The sequence below is a fragment of the Agelaius tricolor genome, unplaced genomic scaffold, assembly GCF_023055355.1.
Source record: "Agelaius tricolor isolate 1412-34295 unplaced genomic scaffold, bAgeTri1.0.p SCAF_3, whole genome shotgun sequence".
Classification (NCBI taxonomy): Eukaryota; Metazoa; Chordata; class Aves; order Passeriformes; family Icteridae; genus Agelaius; species Agelaius tricolor.
Window position 1 is genome coordinate 17,408,435 of NW_027269263.1, and position 21,853 is coordinate 17,430,287.

The following is a 21,853-nucleotide window of genomic DNA, read 5'->3' on the forward strand; positions in this document are numbered from 1 at the left end:
CGTGCCGCGAGCCCCGGAGGCGGGGCCGGGGCCGGGCTGAGGCGGTTCCGCGACAACCAAAACAACGGCCCGGCCCGGCAGCCCTTGCGCCCGCGCCCCGTCGCCACCTTCCCCGCCGCTGCCGCCCGGCGGGGCCCGCTTGGGGCGTGAGGTGGGCGCGGAGACCCCGCCCGTCCCGCTGCCGTCGCCATGAAGCTCCGCGTACGGCTGCAGAAGCGAACGGCGGCCCTGGAGGTGCAGGGGGCGGAGCCAACGCTGGGGGAGTTGCGCGCGCAGCTGCGCCTGGCCCTGCTGCCCGCCTGGGGGTACAGGTAGCGAGCGGAGCGAACCATCGCGAGGGGTGCCGGGGGGAGGCGATGCTACCCGTGCGCGACCCGGGCCGGCGGGGCCGTACCACGCGGCGCGGGGAGAGGGATCTGCCCCAGGCCCCGAGCGCGGTGCTGCCCCCTGCGGGGCGGGTGGGGCGCTGCGGCGGCGGCGGCACTGCCCGGCCCGGGGATTGACAGCGCCCGGCCCGGCCGCTTTACCCGGCCCACGGCACCGGCTGCCCGGGCTCCTGCCGGGCCTGGGACCCGGGCTGCTTCCTGGCTGGGCGCTGCGGAGCGGGAAAGCAAAACTTCGGCAGTGCTCAGTTGCAAAGTGCGGGTTGCAGCGCGGTTAGAGCTGACTGAGATTTCTGCGCGGCGCTGAAGTTACAAAATGCTGTAGGGTCTCGGTTTTACACTTCTCTCAGGCTTCCTGGACAATCTCGGTTGAAGTTTCATAAACATTTTGTCTGTGAAGATCTCACGGTATCCTCCGTAGGAAAATGAATTGCCTGTAAAAAGGGAGCGTTTTCTGATGCTGGCTGAAGGGTTTGTGTCACAAACCTTTAATTCGGTCCGACGTGCTGCTGTTTCACTGGTGATTCACACAGCAGTGTGGGCAGGAGGAATCTGAAGTTACTGCTTGCCTTGCCGCAGTGGGTGTATTTTATAGCTGCTGCTGGGTAGCTGCTTCCCTGCTAACCAGTTTCATTTCTGGGTTTTTTTTTTGCCTGAAGTGTCTTATCTTATTATCCTCATTTGCAGCTAGTATTCTATAGGACACCTGCTGATCATTGAAATTAATATTTAGCTTGGTGAGAAAGCAAGTTGGCTGAGTCTTCAACACTATTTATTTTTAAATAATCCGAGGCAGTAGTTTATTTAGATCTTGTTTTCCTAGCTGTGAAATCTCTTTTGAAGGACACTTACTTGCTTTCCTTCATAACTGTTTTATGACCAATTTCTGTGAATGAAATTTTATTTACCAAACAGCTGCAGCAACTTAAAATGTACTTTGGCAAGAAACATGGGGGAAATAATTTCATATAATCTTTTCATAATTTCATATAATCTTTTTCCCCTCACCCATATTTCTTTTATATACGGGTAATTAATTGTGGATTAAGCCCTGTGGCACAATACTATTGTAATATGCAGTATGCATTTCTAATTGTAGAATCATAGAATCATGAAGGTTGGACAAGATCACCAAGTCCCATCTTTGCCCAATCACCATGAGGCCACCTAAACCACAGCACCAATTGCCATGTCCAGTGTGTAGCTATCCAGGTGCAGCCAACCATGTTTCCTTACTGCTTTTTAAAATTATTTTGCAGTTCTGATACCACGTTTTCAATAACATTGAACAGAAAAGATGCTCTCACAGAGGATCAGAAGACCTTAGCTTCATATGGGATTGTTTCTGGTGATTTGATATGCTTATTACTAGAAGAGCCAGATGGACAACCCAGCCTACCTCCTCCTCCTGCTACTCCTGCCCCACTTCAGAATGGTCATGAGCCGTCCACCTTGACCCCCAACAACAGTCAGGCCAACAGTGCAAGAGAAGGGCAGAATGAGCAATCTGACAATGACAAGGCTCTGGTGGAAGTTCAAGAGAGTGGTGAGAGGGTAAGTCCATGAGAATTTTCCTGTACAGCACAAGGCAAAAAGGAAGGTGTCCTGTTGTGTCAGTTGCTGTACTATGTAGGAGTGAATTTCTTGGGAATATTTGGTTCCCTATACTTGTCTGATACATGCTCGGTTATTTGAATGGAAATTTGTCTCTGTTCATTGTATATTACTGTGGCACAGAAGAGAGCCCAGAATGTTTCAGGTTTACAGGAGTATATGTTTTTGCTGGAACATGCACTTGAGGAAGTAAGGATTATGTTTCTTGCCTGCCTCGGTGCCGTCTTCTTGAGGAACCGAGTTTAGATTGGGGCAGATGCAACAGGCAGTGTTGAAGACAGGCTCTTATCTTTTCCCCCTTTCCTGACCCTTACCTTAGGTAAATCTGCTTATAGTTTTCATTCTTCTTTTATTTAATAATGTGTCTGTGTGTAGTTTTGTCAGTTAATTAATAACATGCCATGATTTATAAGAAAGGAAGCTACAATGAAGCCACAGTGTTCCTCAAGTGGCAGCAGATGCACTCCATTGATCGATTTTTTTTTTTCCTCCCCTGCTGTTTAGGCCTGTTGTTTGTTGGCAGCCCAAGTTGGCATTTGGGTTACTTGCCATGCATATTGGCTAAGTTCAAATAAATATTGATACTGTAGTGATTAAATTATTCCTATGTATGTTGCAAAAATTCTGATGAAGGTTTAATATAGTATGATCACTTTGCCTTCAGTTAGTATATGCAACAAAATGACAGACCCTTTCATGAAGGGTTTGCATTATAAAGATTAAAAAACACAAGGGCTACATATATGACCCCAGTCTCCATCTGGAATGCTAGAAAATGGAGGTATAATGAATCCATACGACTTGTATGGGAAATCAGGCTGGAATAAGCAGCTGTATAATGTTGATGTATATAGAGGTGTAATATTCTGAACAAATATATGCTGTGCTTTCCCCTGAAGGCAGGATCCAGCCAAGAATTTCCTTCTAGATTAGTCCCAGAAGATCCTGACCTGGAAGAAAGTACAGGTTCCTATCCCTCTGAACCCATGCTGTGCAGTGAAGCTGCTGATGGTGAAACACCCCATTCCTTAGAGGTGCTCTACCTTTCTGCTGAGTGTACCAGTGCCACTGATGCCTTGATCGTTCTGGTTCATCTTCTCATGATGGAGACAGGCTATGTACCTCAGGTAGGTAGGTGCAGCAGAAACAGAAGTTTCTGGGTCAGTGTGGGGAAGCTGTGGAATATACAAGCTGCATCTGAGGATCTGCTTCTGCCTTTTTATATGTCAGTTTGCTGTAGGGGCTGCTGAAGGATCAGCTTCTCAAAATTCACAGAAAGTTTTCAGGGTGAAGACTGGAGCAGCTTTTAGAAGAAGAGGCCTGTCCTTGTGTTTCTGTTGGTCCTCAGCCTCACTGGGACCCAGCTGAACCTCCTGCTTCTGCCTTTTACTATAAAGCGTGTGAAAATGTGCTTAGATTGTGGCACTTCCCCAAAATACTGCCTTAAGTGTCAGTATCATCTCAATGATATCCTGTCAAATGGTATTTAATGAGGTCTAAGTCTGCCAAAAAAGTGTCTCTAATTCCATATTCAACTTAGTGCCAAGTTTGGCTTTGATTGTACTAATCTGTAGAGGTGTCATACTCAAGCACCAATGGCAGTACATCTGTACGATGTATGGATTCACTTTTCCCCTTTTCATTTGCATTTTATGTTTACTAATACATGGCTGAACATGGAGAAAAAGATCTAGTCTCAGTAAGGTGTTTAAATTCTCATCTTTTTTCTTGCAGTGAGGCTGACTAAGCACATGTGGGTGTCTGGTTGACCAATACCAATTTAATAAATCTGCTAAGTTCATTGTAGCACCATAATTTGAAATACTATGTAAATAATACATTTGCCACTGTGAATAAAGTTTATGGCAGTGAGCAGGCTTGGAGGTATGGAAGATGAATGCTGTGCAGATTTAAGAGGAAAGAAAGAACCTACTTGTGCTTGTGGTTATATTATAGCCCACTCCGATAATCTATCTGAGCTGTTTCATACTGAAATTGAAAGCAAATCTGTTAGTTGAATCAGGTTTTCTAATTCACTTCAAACTATCAGTCTTAAAGCCCTGTCAAATATGGTAAGTTCACAGAAAAGGTGCAATAGCTTTTTTTTGAGCAGCAAATTAATTATGTGCAGGAGTTGTCAGAATGCTGGAATTGATGACAGAATGAAGTATGTGTTTCAAAGAAAGAGGTGTGAGTGCTCACTGAATGTCTGTTCCTATCAGGACAAAAATTACTGAACTTCACTTAGATTTGCTGTTAGTTTTGGGGAAAATGTGTATAATCATATATTTTCATGATCACTGAGTCATTAGAACTGATCTAAGAGTTGAATTGCAAGCATCATTCTGCCATTTCCTAACTTCCAATCCTTTTCTCACCCTTCAGCATTGGTACATTGCAAAAGTATGACAGTGTGTTTGTTACCCCTTTACATTTGTAGGGGATAGAAGCCAAGGCAGTCTCCATGCCAGAGAAATGGAGAGGGAATGGTGTTTATAAGCTACAGTACACACATCCCCTTTGTGGAGAAGGTTCTGCTGGTTTGACTTGTGTGCCTCTGGGAGATCTTATTGCTATTAATGGTAAGTCAGTCAAGTCTTCATCCTGGATGCACATTCCTAAGTATCACCATTGTTTAGGAAAACTCAAGTGTGCTTTTGTGTGTTTTGAACTGCACCTTTATTACTTGGGTTGCTGAGGTGCAGAGGATGCCACTTCCTGATGCTGAATACTCTTTTCCAGTCTCTGTGTTGACTGGTTTTTTTCCCTCTTGTTGTAAGAGATTAATCCGTAGGAGTTTCAGCTGGCCTTTTCATTGCAATATTGTAGAAATATGTTTGTTGTCTCATTTCGTAGGAACTTTGGTACACATTGCCAGACATGAAGGAAGTAGATTTGCTTCAGCTACAATGTTTTGGCTTCTTTTATGTTTTCTGCAAGACTTAAAACTTCCAGACTATGTATTACTTAAGTAATGAAGTGGTCTTTGTTGTCTCTCTGTGTTTTAAATTTTGAAATGTCTTTCTTTCTTTTATTTGTAGCAACATTAAAAATCAACGAAGAGATTAGAAGTGTTAAGAGAATCCAGCTATTGCCATCATCCTTTGTTTGCTTTCAGGACCCAGGTATGCCTGAGCTATGATCTCATAGTAGTAAACTGAAAAGTAAAGAAGGGACACAGTGGGTAAGAATTTGCTTTAGTAGAACACCAAATAGGTACAGAATAGCAAAAAAGAATAAAAGTGTGGTTACCATTTAGGTTAGTCATAACTTCTTGGTAAAAGGATTTCAGAGTGTAGCCATTTACTCACATTTTGTTGTTAGAACAAATTGAATTTCTTGGATTAACAATGTAAGGAAAGAGCCTTGTAAAGCTCAGTTTATCATTTGGCCCATATGCCTGTTATTTATGAGGTCTTAGGCATATGTGCGAATCTCTGGGACAGCAGATCTGAGTGATATCCCCTTTCTGCCTGGCAGCTCAGAGTTTCAGAGGCTGGTTGTACCTACACTCTTGTTGTGGTACTGTAGTTGTTAAATTCTTTTTGTCAGAAAACATGTGCTGACCACATGTTTTCTGACAAAAAGAAACCATAGTTTCTCCAGAGTGCCAAAATTAGAGTGAAAACTAAGTTGAGGGAGGAGAGAAGGGCAGATCCATGTGGGTCTTTGTGAGCACAGACCTGACCATCCTTATATTCTCTGGAGGATATGAGTTGCTTTACTGGCAGTCCAGGCTGACTCAATTTCCTATGTTTTGTGTAGTCCCTGATATACAAGTCTAATTGAAAGGTTGTAGAAGAACTAACTGAGTGCTGAAGTGTGTCCAGTATAACACTAAAGTGTTCTTGCTCCTCTTTCTTCAGAGAACAGCATGGAAGAGTACTTCTGTCCGAGAAATGAAGGTTGCAGGCTCTTAGAACATAGATCTGTGTTAGGCAGGAGCTTTGAAGTCTGACAAAGGAAGCTCTGACAGCTTGAGAATCAGTTTGTTTCCAGAAAACTCAAGTCTTTCCCTTAACTGTGCCTTCTAAGGCTGAAGGGAAAGCTTAGCCCAGTCATGGTTTCTAGTGACTGACTTGTTGCAGGATTATTACACTCTAGATGCAGAGCTGCTCCTATCAAGATCACAAGCAGAAAAAAGCTGTGCTAATAAGAAAACTGTAATTCTTATATAATTGTTGCATTATAACCTCTTGAAGTTAAGCTTTTTCTCTCTCTTCTTTGATAGAGAAGGTTGCAGGTGTTTACAAAGACCTTCAGAAATTGTCCCGTCTCTTTAAAGACCAGCTGGTTTACTCTCTCCTAGCTGCTGCCCGACAAGGTGAGAGAAAATATTTGCAATTAAAGATGGTACTTAATTTTTGAGGATGGAAGGAAGGGAGTCAATCTAAAGCCTTGAAGGAAGAGTGTTAGAAACAGCTGTTCAGTGATAGGCGTATAAGCAGTAAAAATAAAGTAAAATATACATGCTAAAGAAATCATATTAATCTTTGTAACTCAGAAAATGTTAATATAATTCTGGTTTTAATTTTGATTGCTCTACTCTCACTTCAGAGATGGAAATGGAGTGGCTGTTTTCCATGCATAATGATGAGCAAATCCTACCACAATAATTTTATAGCAGTAGTTCTGTAGTTTTGATCTATTTCTTTGTCAAAACAGAAACATTTATTTAGCATCATGTTTGGAAGTCTGACCTCAGGAATGATCTTACTAGGAACAGTCATTGAGGGCTTGGAGAGGATGGTAGGAAGTAACCCAGGCTGGTGTTTGTGAAGCAGTAGGAACCCAGGCTTTCTCTGCATACTTACTGCCATAAATGGTCTCAGCTTTGTATTCTGAAGACAATGGAATTCCCTCTAGACTTCAGTGCATGAAGATTTTATGTGAAGCATGTGCTCTATATTTGTTTTTTTTGCAGGGTCATGAAATTGGGCAGGTCTTTGTCCCTCTACTTATTCCTTAGCTCTGTAGCCTATAAGCATAATTTGGTGTGCAATGATTCTTAGGCATAGTGCTCAGTATAAAGTGCCATTTTCCCTATTTTGTGCTCCTCTTAAGTGTAGTTAGAGTTGCAAGAGATCTGTTTTGCAAGGAGTCACATCACAGTAATTGCTCAGAAAAGTGGTGTAACTCAGGCATCAAAGGGAGAGGATGTAAGGGAAAGATTATAATGTTCTTTCTTTCTTTTAGGGACTTTGGAGATAGAAGCATTACCTAAGAGATGTCGAGTTTACTGTATTTTTTCTGAACTTTCTTTCTCCTTTCTGTAGCTTTGAACTTGCCAGATGTGTTTGGGTTAGTGGTCCTTCCTCTTGAGCTCAAGCTTCGGATTTTCAGGCTTCTGGATGTCCGTTCCCTCATCTCTCTCTCCGCTGTTTGCCGTGATCTCTACACAGCTTCCAATGACCAGCTTCTCTGGAGGTTTATGTATCTGCGGGATTTCCGAGGTAATGTTAGGCACATCTTTTTCTCATTATGTTCTCATGTTAACAGAGGGGTTAGTTCTGACAGGCTTTGATAAGAGGCTCCTCAGGCAACCAATAATGATATTGAAACACTGTGAGTAATGCAGTTGTTTGTGATACTAATCAGTACAGTTGATCAGTGTGTGATTCAGGGGGATGCAGAGTTTTCTACCAAGGAAAATGGTTGGCAATCTTCTGAGCCATTATTGATGCTCCACATGGTTCATCCCATTGTGTGGTGCAGGCTTTCCTTGTTTTCATCTGTTTCCTTTGCTACCTTGGTGTATTGGCTACTGCAGATATTAGGAAATGGAGGGAAGATATATTCCTGCTTCAATTTCTCACAAGAGAGTTAAGAGACAAAGGTAATCAGGGGAAGTGCTGTCAGAAGGTGAAGGCAGAAATTATGTTTCTGGGATTTCTGTATTTAATAACATTTCATGGTCATGCTTTACATGGAATGGGTGTGCAAGTAGATTACCTATCAAATGGACCTGGAGCTTTATATTTCTTAAGATACAATATCTTTAGAAAAAGATGTATTGACCAAAAATGTTTTTCATATCTTGATTATTCTTTGCATTCTGACAAACTGCAGGTATCTGTGGCACAAGATCTGTTGCTTTTCCTAATGCTTTGCTTCTCTTTGTAGATCCTATTGCAAGACCTCGTGACACAGATTGGAAAGAAGTAGGTGGCTTTTTAATATAATCTCTCTGAGATCAATCTTAGTTTGAGAATTAAGTATAGACTTTGGGAGGCAGTAACTTTGAGTTAAAGTTTAGCTTAGAAGTGTGGTATTCTATGTGTGCATGTTGATCAGACTAGCGGAAAGGAACATCAACAAGTTGTGGTGCATGCTCCACGAGGTTTAGAGATCTTCAGGGGTGCTGTGCGTGGTCTTTGGTGGGCAGGGGAATTGCTGGTCTGAGTTTTCAGGCTGGTGAGGAGCACGTTTTTGAGAAGTGCTGTAAAACTGAATGCAGCTGCTGAAGCTGGAACACTTAGAGAGCTTTAAAATGCTTTTTTTTTGTCTGCAGCTATACAAGAAAAAGTTGAAGCAGAAGAAGGAAGCTCTGAGATGGAGGCACATGATGCTTCTGCCCCCTATACCTCATCCAATCCCCTTTCATCCCAACCCATTCTATCCTAATCCCTTTCCACCCAACCCATTCCCATCAAATCCAATCTATCCCCCAATGATCATTGGGGGAGAATATGATGAGAGACCAACACTTCCATATGTTGGAGACCCAATTAACTCACTCATTCCTGGCCAGGGAGAAGCACCAGGTCAGTTTCCTCCATTCAGACCACATTTTGACCCCATTGGCTCCCTACCTGGAGCAAACCCCACGCTTCCAGGACGAGTTGGTCCCAATGACAGGTTTCCACCTCGACCCAGCCGGGGCCGCCCCATGGACATTCGCCGTGCATTCATTTGATTGCTGCTTTTTCCTGCAGGGAGTTCTGTAGTTACTGAGCTTGCTTTCTAACTGTAGGAGATTGCAAATCCCAGGCACTAACATCTGCCTTCAGATTGTGTCAAGAACATGTGTGCATGGTGATGTCCCAACTGCAGAGGCTGGGTTTGTTTTGTGCTCTGGTAGTGCTGTAATACCTGGCACTTAAGGTCTGTTCCTCAAAGAGCTACGACTTAGAGCAGTTTGTTCTGCTGCCCCCCTCCTTGCCCTTAATCGTCTGTGAAGTGCTACTTAGAGACCAGAATAACGGCCAAATCCTTACTGCATCAGATAAAGAGCACTTTAAATACAAACCCTCTACTTGTCTGTTTTATTTGAAGAGTTTTACTGCATTGCCAGGATGAAAGGTTTTGTTTAAAATCTACTCAGCTAATTAATAATCTTTATTAACAAAAAAGTTACCGCATAGAACAGGATACTGCCGCTGTTATGGTGGATGTGCGTTCATGGAAATTTTTAAAGGTGTTGTTTCCTTTTTCCTTTAATATTTTATTAGGTAAAAAGCGTTTTTGTATTGTTACTTAATGCACAAAGAATACAGCAAAGGGATTTTCTTTACAATGGAAATATTAGAACACAAATTAATTCATTTTACAAACAATTGAGTAAAGTCATGCCACAGTGCAACTCAGAAGTCTAAGCAGAAGCAGAGCAATTTTACAAAGAATCAGCAGCAAAACTTTTGACTTTGTCCTTGACTTTACAAATAAGGATCTGTAGTACGTGACTGCATCTACTGTGACTAAAAGTGGTGTGAAAATGCATCTGTTCTTCCTATCTGACATACTTAAAGAATTAAATAGGCTGACCTGGTTACAGTGGGGATGGGATCACAACATTATAAGAAGCAGAACGTATTCTGACTTTAGTAAATTCTATTTAGTTCCATTTCTTAAGTATCAGATGATAACTTGCCAAAAAAAAAAAAAAAAAGTGTTGTAGCATGTTATGAGCACCTTTCAAGTGTTGTCTTATTAACTAATGAGCAGCTAACAAGACCACTGGTAAAGTTTCCTGATGAGACCTGCAAACTGATGCTGGAGCTCAATTAAAGGAAGACTGGAATGACTGAACTTTGCTAGAACTTTTAATTTCTTATGTATTTTTTAAGATGATTGATCTCAGTGTTTCTATAAATGTGAATGGTACTAATGGCTGTTGTGACAACTGATACTATTTTCTAAAACTTTTTTGAAATTCCAGCTGTGGAAATGGAGTGACATTTCCTGTTAAATACAAGCTATTTAATCAGTAATTCTTATGTGCTTTTTCAGGTGAGATTTCAGTGGTTCATTTTCTTGTTTTGTATAAAATCAGCTGACATTAGTAAGGTCAGGGAGTTTTGCCAGTGGAAGTAAAATATAATACTTTATTTTGCTGTCAAAAGTTGTATTGCTTCTTTCTTCCTTTTCTTCTTTGCAGAGATAGTTTTCCTTCCCTACCAAGATTAGCCTTAACTTTTAACTTTTTCCTTCTGTGGTTGAATTGCCTTGTTCCAAAAGCATTTTCACCAGTGAAATGTATAGTCAGATCTCTTAGAGTTTGCAGCAATTCTTTATATTCCACTGACTATAAAAAGGAAAAGGTAAATCTACACCGTATTGGTCTTGCACAATTTTGTCCTTGTCATGCTTCAGCAATGCTTCAGTGCTTCAGCAATGCATAAATAATACTCAGATAAGGTTACAGAGCTTTAACTGATAAAATAATTAATAACTTAGCTTTTTCCTTTTTTTCCAAGCTATTTTTGGGAACAGTGACAACATAATGCGTGTTAGTTAATTTTGTGGTGCCAGTGGTGCTCACATTGCCAATGCCTTGATGACAGTCGCATGGTTTGCCCTGCTGGCGAGCCACGTGCTGCTCTGGAATTGGGCCGTCTTTGCGGAAGACAACCATGAAGTCATACTTCTGCAGGCTGATGCCAGAGGTTCAGTTTATCCTGGATTTTGTCATTGAAATGTTTGGTTTTGAAGTAATGAACTCAGCCCTTTTACACATACACCACTAAGTGACCTGAAGGTACTCCTTCCCTTTTTTTGTTGTCCCTCACATTGTAGTAAAGGTGTTGTGAACCAAAGATTAAGAAATCTGACTTAGCTGGAACTGTAAAGTTCCTTAAAGAGGAGTTCCTGTTATTCATAAAACAGGGTATCAAGTATAAAGTGAGTATCTCAGGACCAACAGTATAAAATTAGAAGACAAAACAGAGGAAATACTTGAAAACTACCTGCTTGTTTTTTGTTTTTTTTTTTTTTATTTCCCAGCTCCTAAGTTAAGTGTGTATATTTGCTGTTGCAAATGATAAAAGAGAAATCACAAAAGATGAAATGCCTTAAGATGACCATTCCTTACCTGTACTAATCAGTATCTAGCACTGTAAAGGTTGCTACTGAGTCACTTGGAAATAAGGAACTATTATCCTTGGCTTTTCTATTTATTGTTTTATCTTAATCATGAAACTTCAGGCCAACCAGATGAAGCAGCTGAGCCATACACAAGGTCTATGAGCCATACACAAGGTCTTATGTACCTGCTTGTGATTATTGGAAGACTGTAAAATACCACTGCATTTACAAGTGGTATTTTGTAAGCAGGACTGCTGTTCTGCTGGACCTTAGCTTGCCTGGGAATGTGTGTTCCATTCCTCTTGAAATACCACACCTAGCTATGACAAGAAAGTCAAGGTGTTCTTCAGTTTGTAGCTAAACAGCAAAATGTAAACTAATTTTCCAGGTGGTGGATATGGTTGGGTGTCGTAGCTGTGTCCCAGCTGCTTCTCGGGCTGGACCTAAACACACAAATCTATTAATGTTTCCTGGCTTCCGTGTGAAGAAACTTAAAGCAAATAGGACAAAAGAAGCTTTGACCACGTTCTCGGTGTTCACATCTGTTTGAGAAAGATCCCAAGGTGTGCTGTGGGACTTGTGTGCCTTGTGATTTAAATGTAGCTTCTCTTTACCAGTTTTTCTGTTGTTTTCTTACTGCCCCTACTGTTATATTTAGGTACCTAAATGCCTCTTGGGTGTACCTTTGTTTTCCATTCATATAAAAGAAGAATACCCCTTGTATTCCCTCTTCTCTTTTTCTAGAGGGTAGGGATTTTGGAGTAGAAAGCCAGCATCAAAGGTGATAATTTGAAGATGGGATGATGCATTTGTGAATCTCCTGTTAGCACATCTAGTATGTGAGCATCATAGCTGTAGATGGGAAGTATACTGTTGGAACAGTTATAGGATGCAACAGATTTTCATCATTCTAACTTTAGAAATCAACTCATTGCTTTAAAGCACTTCTGTAAATAGAACTGAAGGTGCTTTTTCAGGAACCATGGACTAACTAAATTAAGCTCAGAGTGCCTGTTGTTTGTACTTGATGTTACAACTTAAAGCTAGGCAGTGAGATGCAATTCTGTTTGCTTGTCCCTCAAAAGGCGACAGCTGGGAGCTGTAGGCAAATGAAGAGATTGAGTCACTACTGGGAATGAAGGCTGACAGTGCTGTCCTGTTCCTGTGGTCTGTCAGAGGACAGCCCTGCTGTGTTCAAATGCAGCCTCAGCAAATTACCCAGCTGTTGCACTTTCAGTGATGAACTGCTGTTGATTTATGGTACCATGTCATACTAGTCACCATTCCTTTTTTGTATATGGTCTACCGGTGAGGGAATCATGGAATTTCAGGGGATAAAGCTATTGAGGGTTCTCTCAGTAAACTTTCATTTCTGTCTCTGCATCTCTGGTGACCATTCAGAAGGGAAAGGCATAAACCATGCTGAGGGAAGTGTTACAGAAGGAAATCCTCTTCTACATAAAGTGAAGCCTGTTAATCTACTTCTCTTGCCAGTGGGACACTGCTTGCTTAAGGCCATTTCTCACTCTTTTATTGCTCCTGGAGACAACACAGCAGGGACTGGAGTTTTTTTTTCTCAGATGATGACATATATTTATGATGCTACATGGTAAACTGCTTATCAAACCCTGAAGGACAGCACAGAGATGAGGAAAGCAAAACAGAAGACAAACCATCAGAGAATAAGATGGTTCTGTAATACTGAACTTGAGGTATAAATCATTGATCCAGATGAGTCTCTTGAGGGACTTCCAATCTGGAAAAGCTGTGCTGTTATTTGCCATTATATGTGCAAAGGCCTGCTCAGGGGTAGGTCATACAAGGTCCAGATGACTTCATTGGATTTAGATGTTCATTACAGGTGCTGTGCAGGAAGGATTTCCTTGTTTGGCTTTACTCCCACCAGTGAATCATAAGATCCAAGATGGCTAATGCAGCTGTTGCTTTTGCTGCTTTGGGGATCTCCCTGTTTAAGTGACAGCAAAGATCTGGGCCATTGGCTCAAATATTTTTTTGACTTACTGACATCCCTGGGCATTCTTAAGTATCATCATGGTGAAGTTGCCAAGGGAAGCACAAAGCCAAGTCTGGCCTCAAAGCTGCATGTTGAGGAAGTGGGATGAGGACTGGCATCTGCATTAGGTGTGTTCCAAACAGACCTCCCAGGGTGCAAGGGGTAGGATCTCAGCTGGTATAAATAGCTAGAAATACATGGATTTACCTAGGATGAGTTTTTTCAGTCATGAACACAGGTTGTGTGGGGTTTGTCATGTCCCAGTTCCAGTGTATGTGCACAGACACACACAGCTTCTTTCAGTGTTGCAGGATTAGAGGAAAAGCACACCAGCAAAGATCCATCTCTGTCTTCTCTGGAAGAATAATTCTTGGGAATGGTCAGGGAGAAGTAATACTGATTGTTACTGCTTGGGACAATCCCATATGTGCCCTCCTGTGGCTTGGTGTCTCAGGAAGGACCCAGGTCATCTTATTTGTGAAATGTAATTTTCCAGTTCTATTGCAAGTTTGTCACCTTGCATTCATTTTGCATTCACCCCAGCAAAGTCAGTGGGAATTCAAGGCGGGAGACAGGATTTCACTCCATCTCTCTGTCCATTCAGTATTATGGAACACTCAGCACACAACTATGTGCACTTCATCAGATCTGCTATTAATTAAGCATGTTCCTAAGGGACATATACAGCCAGATGTGACCAAGTCACCAAAGTGCTTGGAGTTTAGCTGGGTTTTGTCTGGAGTTTGTGTGAACTGTGAGTGTGAACTCTGGTGTTTTCAGGGGCAGGGGAAGAAGTTGTTTTTTTGTGTGGAATGCCCATTTCTTAGGCTATTTTTGAACTAATGCTATTTTTGAACTAAGGCTATTTTTGAAAGGGTTAGAACATGGCATTTTTCTCTCAGACCTCGGGAGTCACACGCAGGGGACATAAATGCAAGGCATGAAACAGAGATGTTTTATCTGCTATGAGCAGAATGATCTGGAGTAAAGTAGCAGACCATCTGGCTGACCTGCTTATGTGATCTTTGGTGCTTACTGATGCCTGATACCGTCTTTATCTTGAACGTAGTTTTGCTCTGAAAAGTGACCTTTTAAGAAGTTGCTATAATGAAATTCCACAGTTCACTGGATGCTCAAGCATGCTCACTTTGTTGGTCAATGGATACTTATTCTTGACTCTGCCTTTGCATGGGTGTTTCTGAAAGAAGCCTAATTTTTTTTAGCTTGATCTTAACAAGAATTCAGTAATTGGAAGTTAACAATTGTATTGACTATATACAAATTAAAATAAAACCTAGTTTGCACTGTCATAACTGTGTTGACTCCACAGAGGTTAGCAAGAGTAAAATTTGCTTTACAACTCAGTCATTTGAACAGATATTATTCTGATTATGCACAAAACCCAATGAAATACTGACACTTTTATACAGTCACTTTTCAGATCATTATTTGAATATTTTCTTTGTATTAGAACAACTATAGTTCTCTAAATTCCCTTTACCCAGGTGTTAGTTGTAAATCTCTGGGTTCACTGAGTGTATTCCAGGATGACATCAGGTATGACATAATGTAGAGTGAGGGCTGACAAAAGCACAGATCCAGCTGCAGGACTGTTAATCAGAAAACAGGCTAGCAAATGATTTCCTCAGGTTGCGGATGGTTTCGGCTTTTGCTTCATCTTCAGTGGCATTTCCTCGCTGAGATGACTCAGGTATGCTGAAGTTGTTTGTCAGGGACTGCGATTTGCTGAAAGGGAAAACAGAGTTCAGTCTCAGCAGGAGAAGGTGGGAATTCAAAGCTGGTTACTCAAGCTTAGTGTTTCATCACAAAAACAAATGCTAGGATAAAAAGATAGGTTGGCATGGAAAATATCCATGTGCTAAGATATCCAGGAATGGGGGAGGTGGGACAGAATGAGGCATGGGCAAGTGGCTCAGTCCAAACTGGTAGGTGTTGATAAAAACATCCGACTAGAAGTATGCAGTTGCTGTTTGGTGAGGCTGTTGTGAGACACCCTGAAGTAATTTCACTACTAATACAGAAGAAGAGATTAATATTGGGGGTCACCTGTCTTTCATCAGCCTTACCAGTAATGATGGTCTTGGCCTTTCAGCTGTGAGAGCCCAAGAGGCTGGGTAAGTTGGTATCCAGATCCCTGGCAATGTGTGCTGTTTCCTGCCCTCCCCAGCCTGTCTGCTCTGACTGTTAACTCTCTAATGCAGGTCTTTGGGTTGATCACACTGCTCCTGCTGGCTGTGTATCTGCTAGTGATCAAGTTCAGATCAGGATGTGCTTTTGAAGTAAATGTCCCAGTTTTCCCTGCTACCATGCTTTAGTTTCTTCTGATCAGTAATAGGTATCCATCCACAAAACTAGACTGGAAAAAGTATCTGAAATATGTATAGTGTGTAGACTGCATCCTTAGCAAACCAACAGTTTGATCCTTAAGTACATCTCTTTTAGTTTATCTTGCTTGTGTAAACATGATCACTGAAAGCTTGTTCTAGAACATCGCTCCTCTGCTTCTCAGAAATTGTCCTCTTATTCCTAGCCTATGTTTTATTCTGGCCTGTTCATACCAATTTTCTTGTGTTAACTTTTTGTCAGTGTCAGACCTTTTTTTGGTCAGTTTTCCTGTCATGGCGCCAGCTAGATATTCTCCACACAGGGTGACAACAAAAGCTGCTTCCAAAGATCCACAACAGTTCAGCAGTGTGCTCTGCTCCAGAAGAGTGCTTCTACATACAGTCACCATCTGGAATTTTATATACATGAATAGGGCCATGTCCCCCTGTCTTCCCAGCCTTTTTGTTACCAAATGCAAAAAGAATCTTTGTGGCTCCTGCACTTAGGAAATAGTGAAGGAATAACCCCTGGTGAGCTTTCTGGCCAATGCTGTGCTGTTTGCAGCCTGGGAGGATTATACACCCTGCTGGGAAGGTGGTGGCTCTGTTGATATGGCCGGGGTAGAGCACATGATGAACACTGAGCACATGAACAAGAGGAAGAATGTGAAATCTTTGTGATGTCAAATACAACCTGGTTTTCCTGACAACAGGTCACTGGTGTGCTGTTATGCCAAGGGATACACATTTACCTTTGAAGTCACTCACAGTTGTGCAGGCCTTTGTCCCTGGGGACTGCTGCTTGACAACAGGTGATATATTCTCCACGTCATCTCAGGATACTTTCTGGACAGCCTTATTCTAATATCTACAGATACTAGGAGTCTGTCAAAGACTTACTTCAGGTGTGGGTGTGGGGTGGTTTGCTGCTTGGACATTTCCGTGGGGCTCGGCTGGCTGGGAGCCCGGCCTTGGGCAGGAGGCCGAGGCTGCTGTGGAGGGAACGTGCCTGCCTTGGAGGCCTGGACTGGAGAGGAGCCAGTTGCTGATCGGATTTGCTGTGGAGATCCAGGTGACCTTTGCTGCTGAGGGGAAGTGGACTGGGGACTCTGGGGCTGCTGTCCTTGAGGAGACAGCCGCTGCTGTGGGGGTGCGTTTGTTCGGGGAGGCTGAGATCCTTGTGGCTGGCGTGGTCCACCTGAAAGGGACATGTAGACATAAACATGAGGAAGTGCATGTGGTGGGCAACAAGCATGGAACATCTCTATGGAAGGATGGGTTTTGCTAAGAGGAGAGACTCTTTGGAGTAGTTAATGGAGAAGAATATGGCAAATACTCTCTTACAGGCTTAAAATTGGTGTGATTTCCTTCTCTCTAGGGTTGTCCATTTCTCTACCTTCTTCAGCACTAAAGAAATTTCTCTGCTCTCCCCAAAGGGAGTCACTTCAACCTGCCTTACTCTTCATGTATCTGGTGTTTCTTATCCTTGGTGAGCACTTCCCGCTTGGGTAAGGAAGAGTCACTGGAGAAGCAACTGTCTGGGTAATGTAAGCTGACCCTGCTGGTTTGGGTTAGCAGTCCCTTCACGGGCCCAGCAGTTTGATGTGAGACATTCCATCCTATTCCTACCCTCTGTTCCAGAACCGTCACCCAGTGCCTTCAGTTGCTTTGGCAGCAGGCTCTCAGAACTGAAGAGGATGTGGAAAACAATTGGACATGACATGAAAAATTGCTGGACAAGACAGATAATACTGTGAGAACCTGACAAAAGTTACAGATAGTGTTGTGAGGTCTGGCTGGATTTCACAGCTGGTCAGGGGAGTTATGTGAATAAAAGTTTACAGAGAATTGAAGGGGAGTACTGGAGACAGATGGAGAGTAGTATCCTGCAAGGCCAACAGCTCATATCAGTAATAGTATGGAATGCCAAGATTACATAGAAATGCTCAATTTTGGATGCAGCAAAACGATGACCAATGAGGAAAAGATAATTAGAGGAGGATGTTAATTTGGTAGAAGGTTGAAATGGAGAAAGGAAGGGAAGGTGGCAAAAATGAGGGTCTAATGAGTTATGTGAATTGAGTGGTTGGTGTGATCTGGCTACCCATGGGGCAGCCCTGTGCTTCATCACCTCAGTGTACATCAGGACAATAAGCCAAACCTCTTGTTCTGACCAAGCCACATAAGTCAGAACTGCTTCTGCTGTCAGGAGGAGCTGGAGGTGTGCTCTTGCTGACATGGGAGCTCCTGGACAGATGGATCAATGATCCTGGCATTGCAACGTTGATGTCTGTTCCAAGCCTGACAACACTAGCATCTTCTTATCAATTCTTAACACTTGTAACTGCACAGCTTCGTGCAAACACAATATACTCTGTGCCCAGAATCCTGCTCCAGTGCCAGTTCAAGTGGCCTTGTTTTGCTGAGCCAAGTCCTACCAGTGGTATCAACTGGATCTATATCAAATTTTCATCGCACTTTCTAAGCTTCTGTGGAATATGACAGTATTTGCTTTAATAGTACACTGAATTTGCTGCCTGCTTGGCAGTGAATTGGAAAATGAACAAAACCTTTATCCTGATACCTTTTATTTAGAAGGCAAACTGATATGACTCAGAGTCACCACTGACATGGGAATCAGAGAACTGTACCTTGTGGAGGAGGCCGTGGTTGTGACAGTTGTCCAAGTGGAGGTCCAGTCTGAGATTTCATTGACACAGGCTGAGCTTGTGGAGGCTAGAGGGAAAAAAGCCAGTCCAGTTAATACAGAGTCCCTAAAGACAAGCCCTGAGGTAATACAGGAACTGTAGAGTCATGAAGTCTTCCTTAAATACACTCACACACATACAGCATCTGGCTGGTAAAATCTCATGGGACTAAAATGGAGAGGTGAGTCAAAAAGAGTATAGAAGTTGTTTGCTCTCAGGGAATAACAATGAAATGAAAATTTAGAATGTTTTTAGGCAATCAGGAATTACCAAAGTATCTGGCCTGAGGGATTCTCTCAGTCCCATCTCCTATTTTGGACAGTTGCCAGCACCAGATGTTCCAAAGGAAGGAGGGATGAACCATGGAAATGTCTATGGAGTAATCATCTCTGTACCCTGAGGGGTCTCCTCTTGATTACTAATAAGCATGGGTCAGCTTCAGCCCTGAAACACGAAGCTTATTATCTGCCCCACAAAATCTTTGCAACAGTTTCAGATATTTTGTTTTGATATTTATGTCCAGACCCTTTGAGTCATGCTCACCTTTCAGCCTCATTGTCTTTCCCATTTCTTATCTCTCTTGCTTTGTTCTGAGTTTTGAGACTAGTTCTTACAACCTGCCCATGCTAGGCCATTCATTATTTTGCAAACCTTCACTGCCCTCTCTCTCATTTACCTCCTTTCTAAAGCCAAGAGACTTTAGAATCCCTCCAGTCCCTCCATGGGAATATTTCCAAGCCCCTAATTGTTTTCATCACCAACTTCTCTTTCCCAGCTTTGTAATTTCTCCTGCAGATGCCAGAGATGGGTCTGCTTATATTTTTCCAAATGAAGCAATATCTGGGTTCTCTGTATACATTGCCAGTTCATTTTTCCTGCATCCTAATTTCCTGCTTTTCCCTTGTCAACACAACCATAGGCTGAGCAATGGTTTTCATTAGCCTGTATGCAACAAAGTATTTCACAAGGGAATGGCTGGTGCCACTTGAAAGTTCTGCACATTGTTTATGCTCTCCCTCTCTCTACCCCCAGCTTTGCTTACCCTTCAGTCTTCCATATGGAGTTTCATTTGCTGTTGTGGTGACTGAACATACATAGCTCTGTCAGATGTTCTTCACTGCCATCCTTGGTCCTGACTAATGCAAATAATTTGGTGCCATCTGCTCTTTCTTCTCTCTCACTGTTTAATCTTTTTGACAGATATTTTAATAAACAGATTAAGCAATGCAGAGCTGCTGCACAAAGGGCTGGTCCAAAGTTAACTAAAGTCTGAGTAAGCCTATTGCACAAAATTGTTTATGAAAACCAGGAAAGCTGGAGACAGATAGGCTGGTACATGCTGGATTATTTACATGCAGAACATCATGATAAAAGGGTCTTCAAGGCTCCTGGAAGGTCAGAAGAATGAGCTAAGTGGTTCTGGAAATGTGAAGAAATGTTTCATAGTTGGAAACATTGAAATTAGTTTCAACTGACTAGCATAAATGTGATGAAGTTGCCAGTCCATCTTTTGCACTATTTACCTGCAATGGGACTTGCAAATGGACAGGGAAGGAAAATCTGGGAATTTTCCATTCATGGCTTCTAGCCCTACATAGCTTGGGAACTAAACCTTGCCTTGGTGTTGATGGAAATTACCTGTTCTTATGCTGTGAGATGTCTTGATTAGACCAGGCAAAGAAAAGGAATTGGATCTCCTATTCACCTCTACAGTTTCTCCCTACAGTCAACCAAGGCATCTCAGAAATAAAGGCAAAACAGGTTTTTGAGGCTGAGAGATGAAGGGGTGAGGGCCAGCCCAAGGTCTTCTGGTGGAAGGTCAGAGAGGCAAGGACAGAACCACATTGTAGCCATGGCAGCGGATTTCATGTTGAAGGCATGAAAGCAAACTTGTCATTAACATCCTGTCCTGGGCTCAACCAACCCATTTATCACCATGGCCAGGTGCAGTATCCTTGAAGTATCCCCTCTGCTAACTGTTCACAAGAATTAAAATCTCTAACATCTATATCTGAGGTCAGCTTCTGCTACACAATAAAACTTTACCTTTTAGCCCCTCCATGCTTTCTTTTACAGCTTGTCTGTTACCTTGCCTAAGGCTTTTTGACTAGCTACATCATTCTGACTGCCTGTTTTCTACCACTTCATGAAAGTATTCCCAAAGAAATGAAAGGAAAAGAATCAAAAATAAATTAATGGGACATTTTTTCTTCTTCTTTGCAAAAAAAAATCATGTGGTAAATGCCCTGACCTGTGGTTTCTGCTGATTTATTTATTCTTCTGTATTCTTCTTTAAATTATCATTTGAGATAATTCATAAAGTCTACGACTTACTTGTCTAAATTTTTCTACATTACTCTTACAGCTTTCAAGCCACATATTTTGTATTTGTTTTACACCAGTCCTCTGGAGCAGTAACTATTTCTAATGATATTGCACAGTTTTTTTGGCAGCTTAGCCACTTCCCAAATTCAGTTCATTGGATGTAGCCATCTGGAATTGGGGGCTTAATTTTTTTAAAATATCAGTCATCACTGACTTAATAACTGTTTTTGTTCTTTTCTGTGTCATTCTGATCAGGAAAAACTATAATGAGGTAAAGAAATTCCCCACTTTCAGCAATTACATTTACTAGAGTCACAATGCTGTCTCTGTTGTCTTCTTTTCCTCCCTAAAATTTGGATGATCCATAGAGCCCACCAATTGTTTGGTAGGGTTCCATTTTCTGAAGAATTCAAAGAACTTTTTTCATTCTTTCCTCTATCTGCTCCTTGAAATTAATTTCTATCCTTTTTACATTTCCTTTTATTACTTGTAGGATGCCACATAAAGGTCTTCTTAAATGTCAGATTTCCAAATTGGAAAGACTTTTTTCCGTTTGTCTTAAATATCCTATCTGTAATTTAATTCTACAAGTTTATTTCTCACATTCTTTGTTCAGGAGCAGATCAGAAATGTATATATGCATTCTGGAAAACAGTGGTCTCTCAAATAGCATCTCTACAGTTTTACTGCTAGGGAGTGGATTAATTCTCTTTTCTCATGCTTGTGTCATACCCTTACTTTTTGATATCACATTTGTCCCTTGGACATTAAATCTAATTGTACACACTCACTATCTGACTTTGTACCTGGATGTTTCTTATGGCAAAGTCAAGGTGTTTTTACCTCCTCCTGAATTGCTGTTCCCCTGTGATATTTGACTTGCTTCTTGATAGCTGAAGTCTTACATTGTTGTGACCCATTACTTTTCCATCTCTGTCAATTCTGTGCACTCAGTTTCATAATTTCTCAGGATTTTTTAATCCAGAGACTAGTATAGAGAGGTCCAATAATAAGTATAGGTATTCTATTCATACCCATAGGACTATGTATTCAGTACTGCTGCCTTTATATTCAGAATTGCTCTTTGTATTCCTTCTGTGGAAGTCTTCATCTGCAGCAGTAGTTCTGCTTCTTAGCAGCCTCATATTTAATTCTTTCTCC

General features: G+C 41.9%; 2 protein-coding genes across 7 annotated transcripts in view; one reads left to right on the forward strand and one right to left on the reverse strand.

Annotated features, from left to right (window-relative positions):
• Positions 1-7: 7 nt before the first annotated feature.
• FBXO7 (F-box protein 7) lies at positions 8-9,245 on the forward strand. Of its 2 annotated transcripts, none has more exons than XM_071422735.1 (9): positions 8-311; positions 1,643-1,937; positions 2,897-3,124; positions 4,438-4,579; positions 5,039-5,122; positions 6,229-6,321; positions 7,274-7,450; positions 8,121-8,158; positions 8,509-9,245. In XM_071422735.1, the coding sequence occupies exons 1-9, from the start codon at positions 190-192 to the stop codon at positions 8,911-8,913; spliced, it is 1,584 nt and encodes a 527-aa protein (XP_071278836.1). In that variant the 5' UTR covers positions 8-189; the 3' UTR covers positions 8,914-9,245. The 2 variants fall into 2 exon arrangements, with proteins under 2 accessions (XP_071278836.1, XP_071278837.1); XM_071422736.1 differs by lacking the exon at positions 8-311 and adding an exon at positions 363-854.
• Positions 9,246-11,186: 1,941 nt separating this feature from the next.
• Positions 11,187-21,853, reverse strand: part of SYN3 (synapsin III) — a 193,278-nt gene continuing 182,611 nt past the window's right edge. For all 5 annotated transcript variants that reach the window (XM_071422733.1, XM_071422734.1, XM_071422729.1 and 2 more), the window contains 3 exons: positions 18,311-18,395; positions 16,560-16,857; positions 11,187-15,060 (listed from right to left, as the gene is read on the reverse strand). In XM_071422733.1, the coding sequence (XP_071278834.1) occupies positions 14,928-15,060; positions 16,560-16,857; positions 18,311-18,395 (516 nt within the window). In that variant the 3' untranslated portion in view covers positions 11,187-14,927. The remainder of the gene's footprint in view (positions 15,061-16,559; positions 16,858-18,310; positions 18,396-21,853) is intronic.

What these genes read in the sequence shown, in the direction of transcription:
- FBXO7 (XM_071422735.1), top strand. Translation starts at nt 190, where the DNA reads ATGAAGCTCCGCGTACGGCTGCAGAAGCGAACGGCGGCCCTGGAGGTG. An exon ending in TTCAAGAGAGTGGTGAGAGG is followed by an intron (nt 1,938 to 2,896) that starts GTAAGTCCATGA and finishes TTTCCCCTGAAG; the next exon opens with GCAGGATCCAGCCAAGAATT. An exon ending in GTATCTGCGGGATTTCCGAG is followed by an intron (nt 7,451 to 8,120) that starts GTAATGTTAGGC and finishes TTCTCTTTGTAG; the next exon opens with ATCCTATTGCAAGACCTCGT.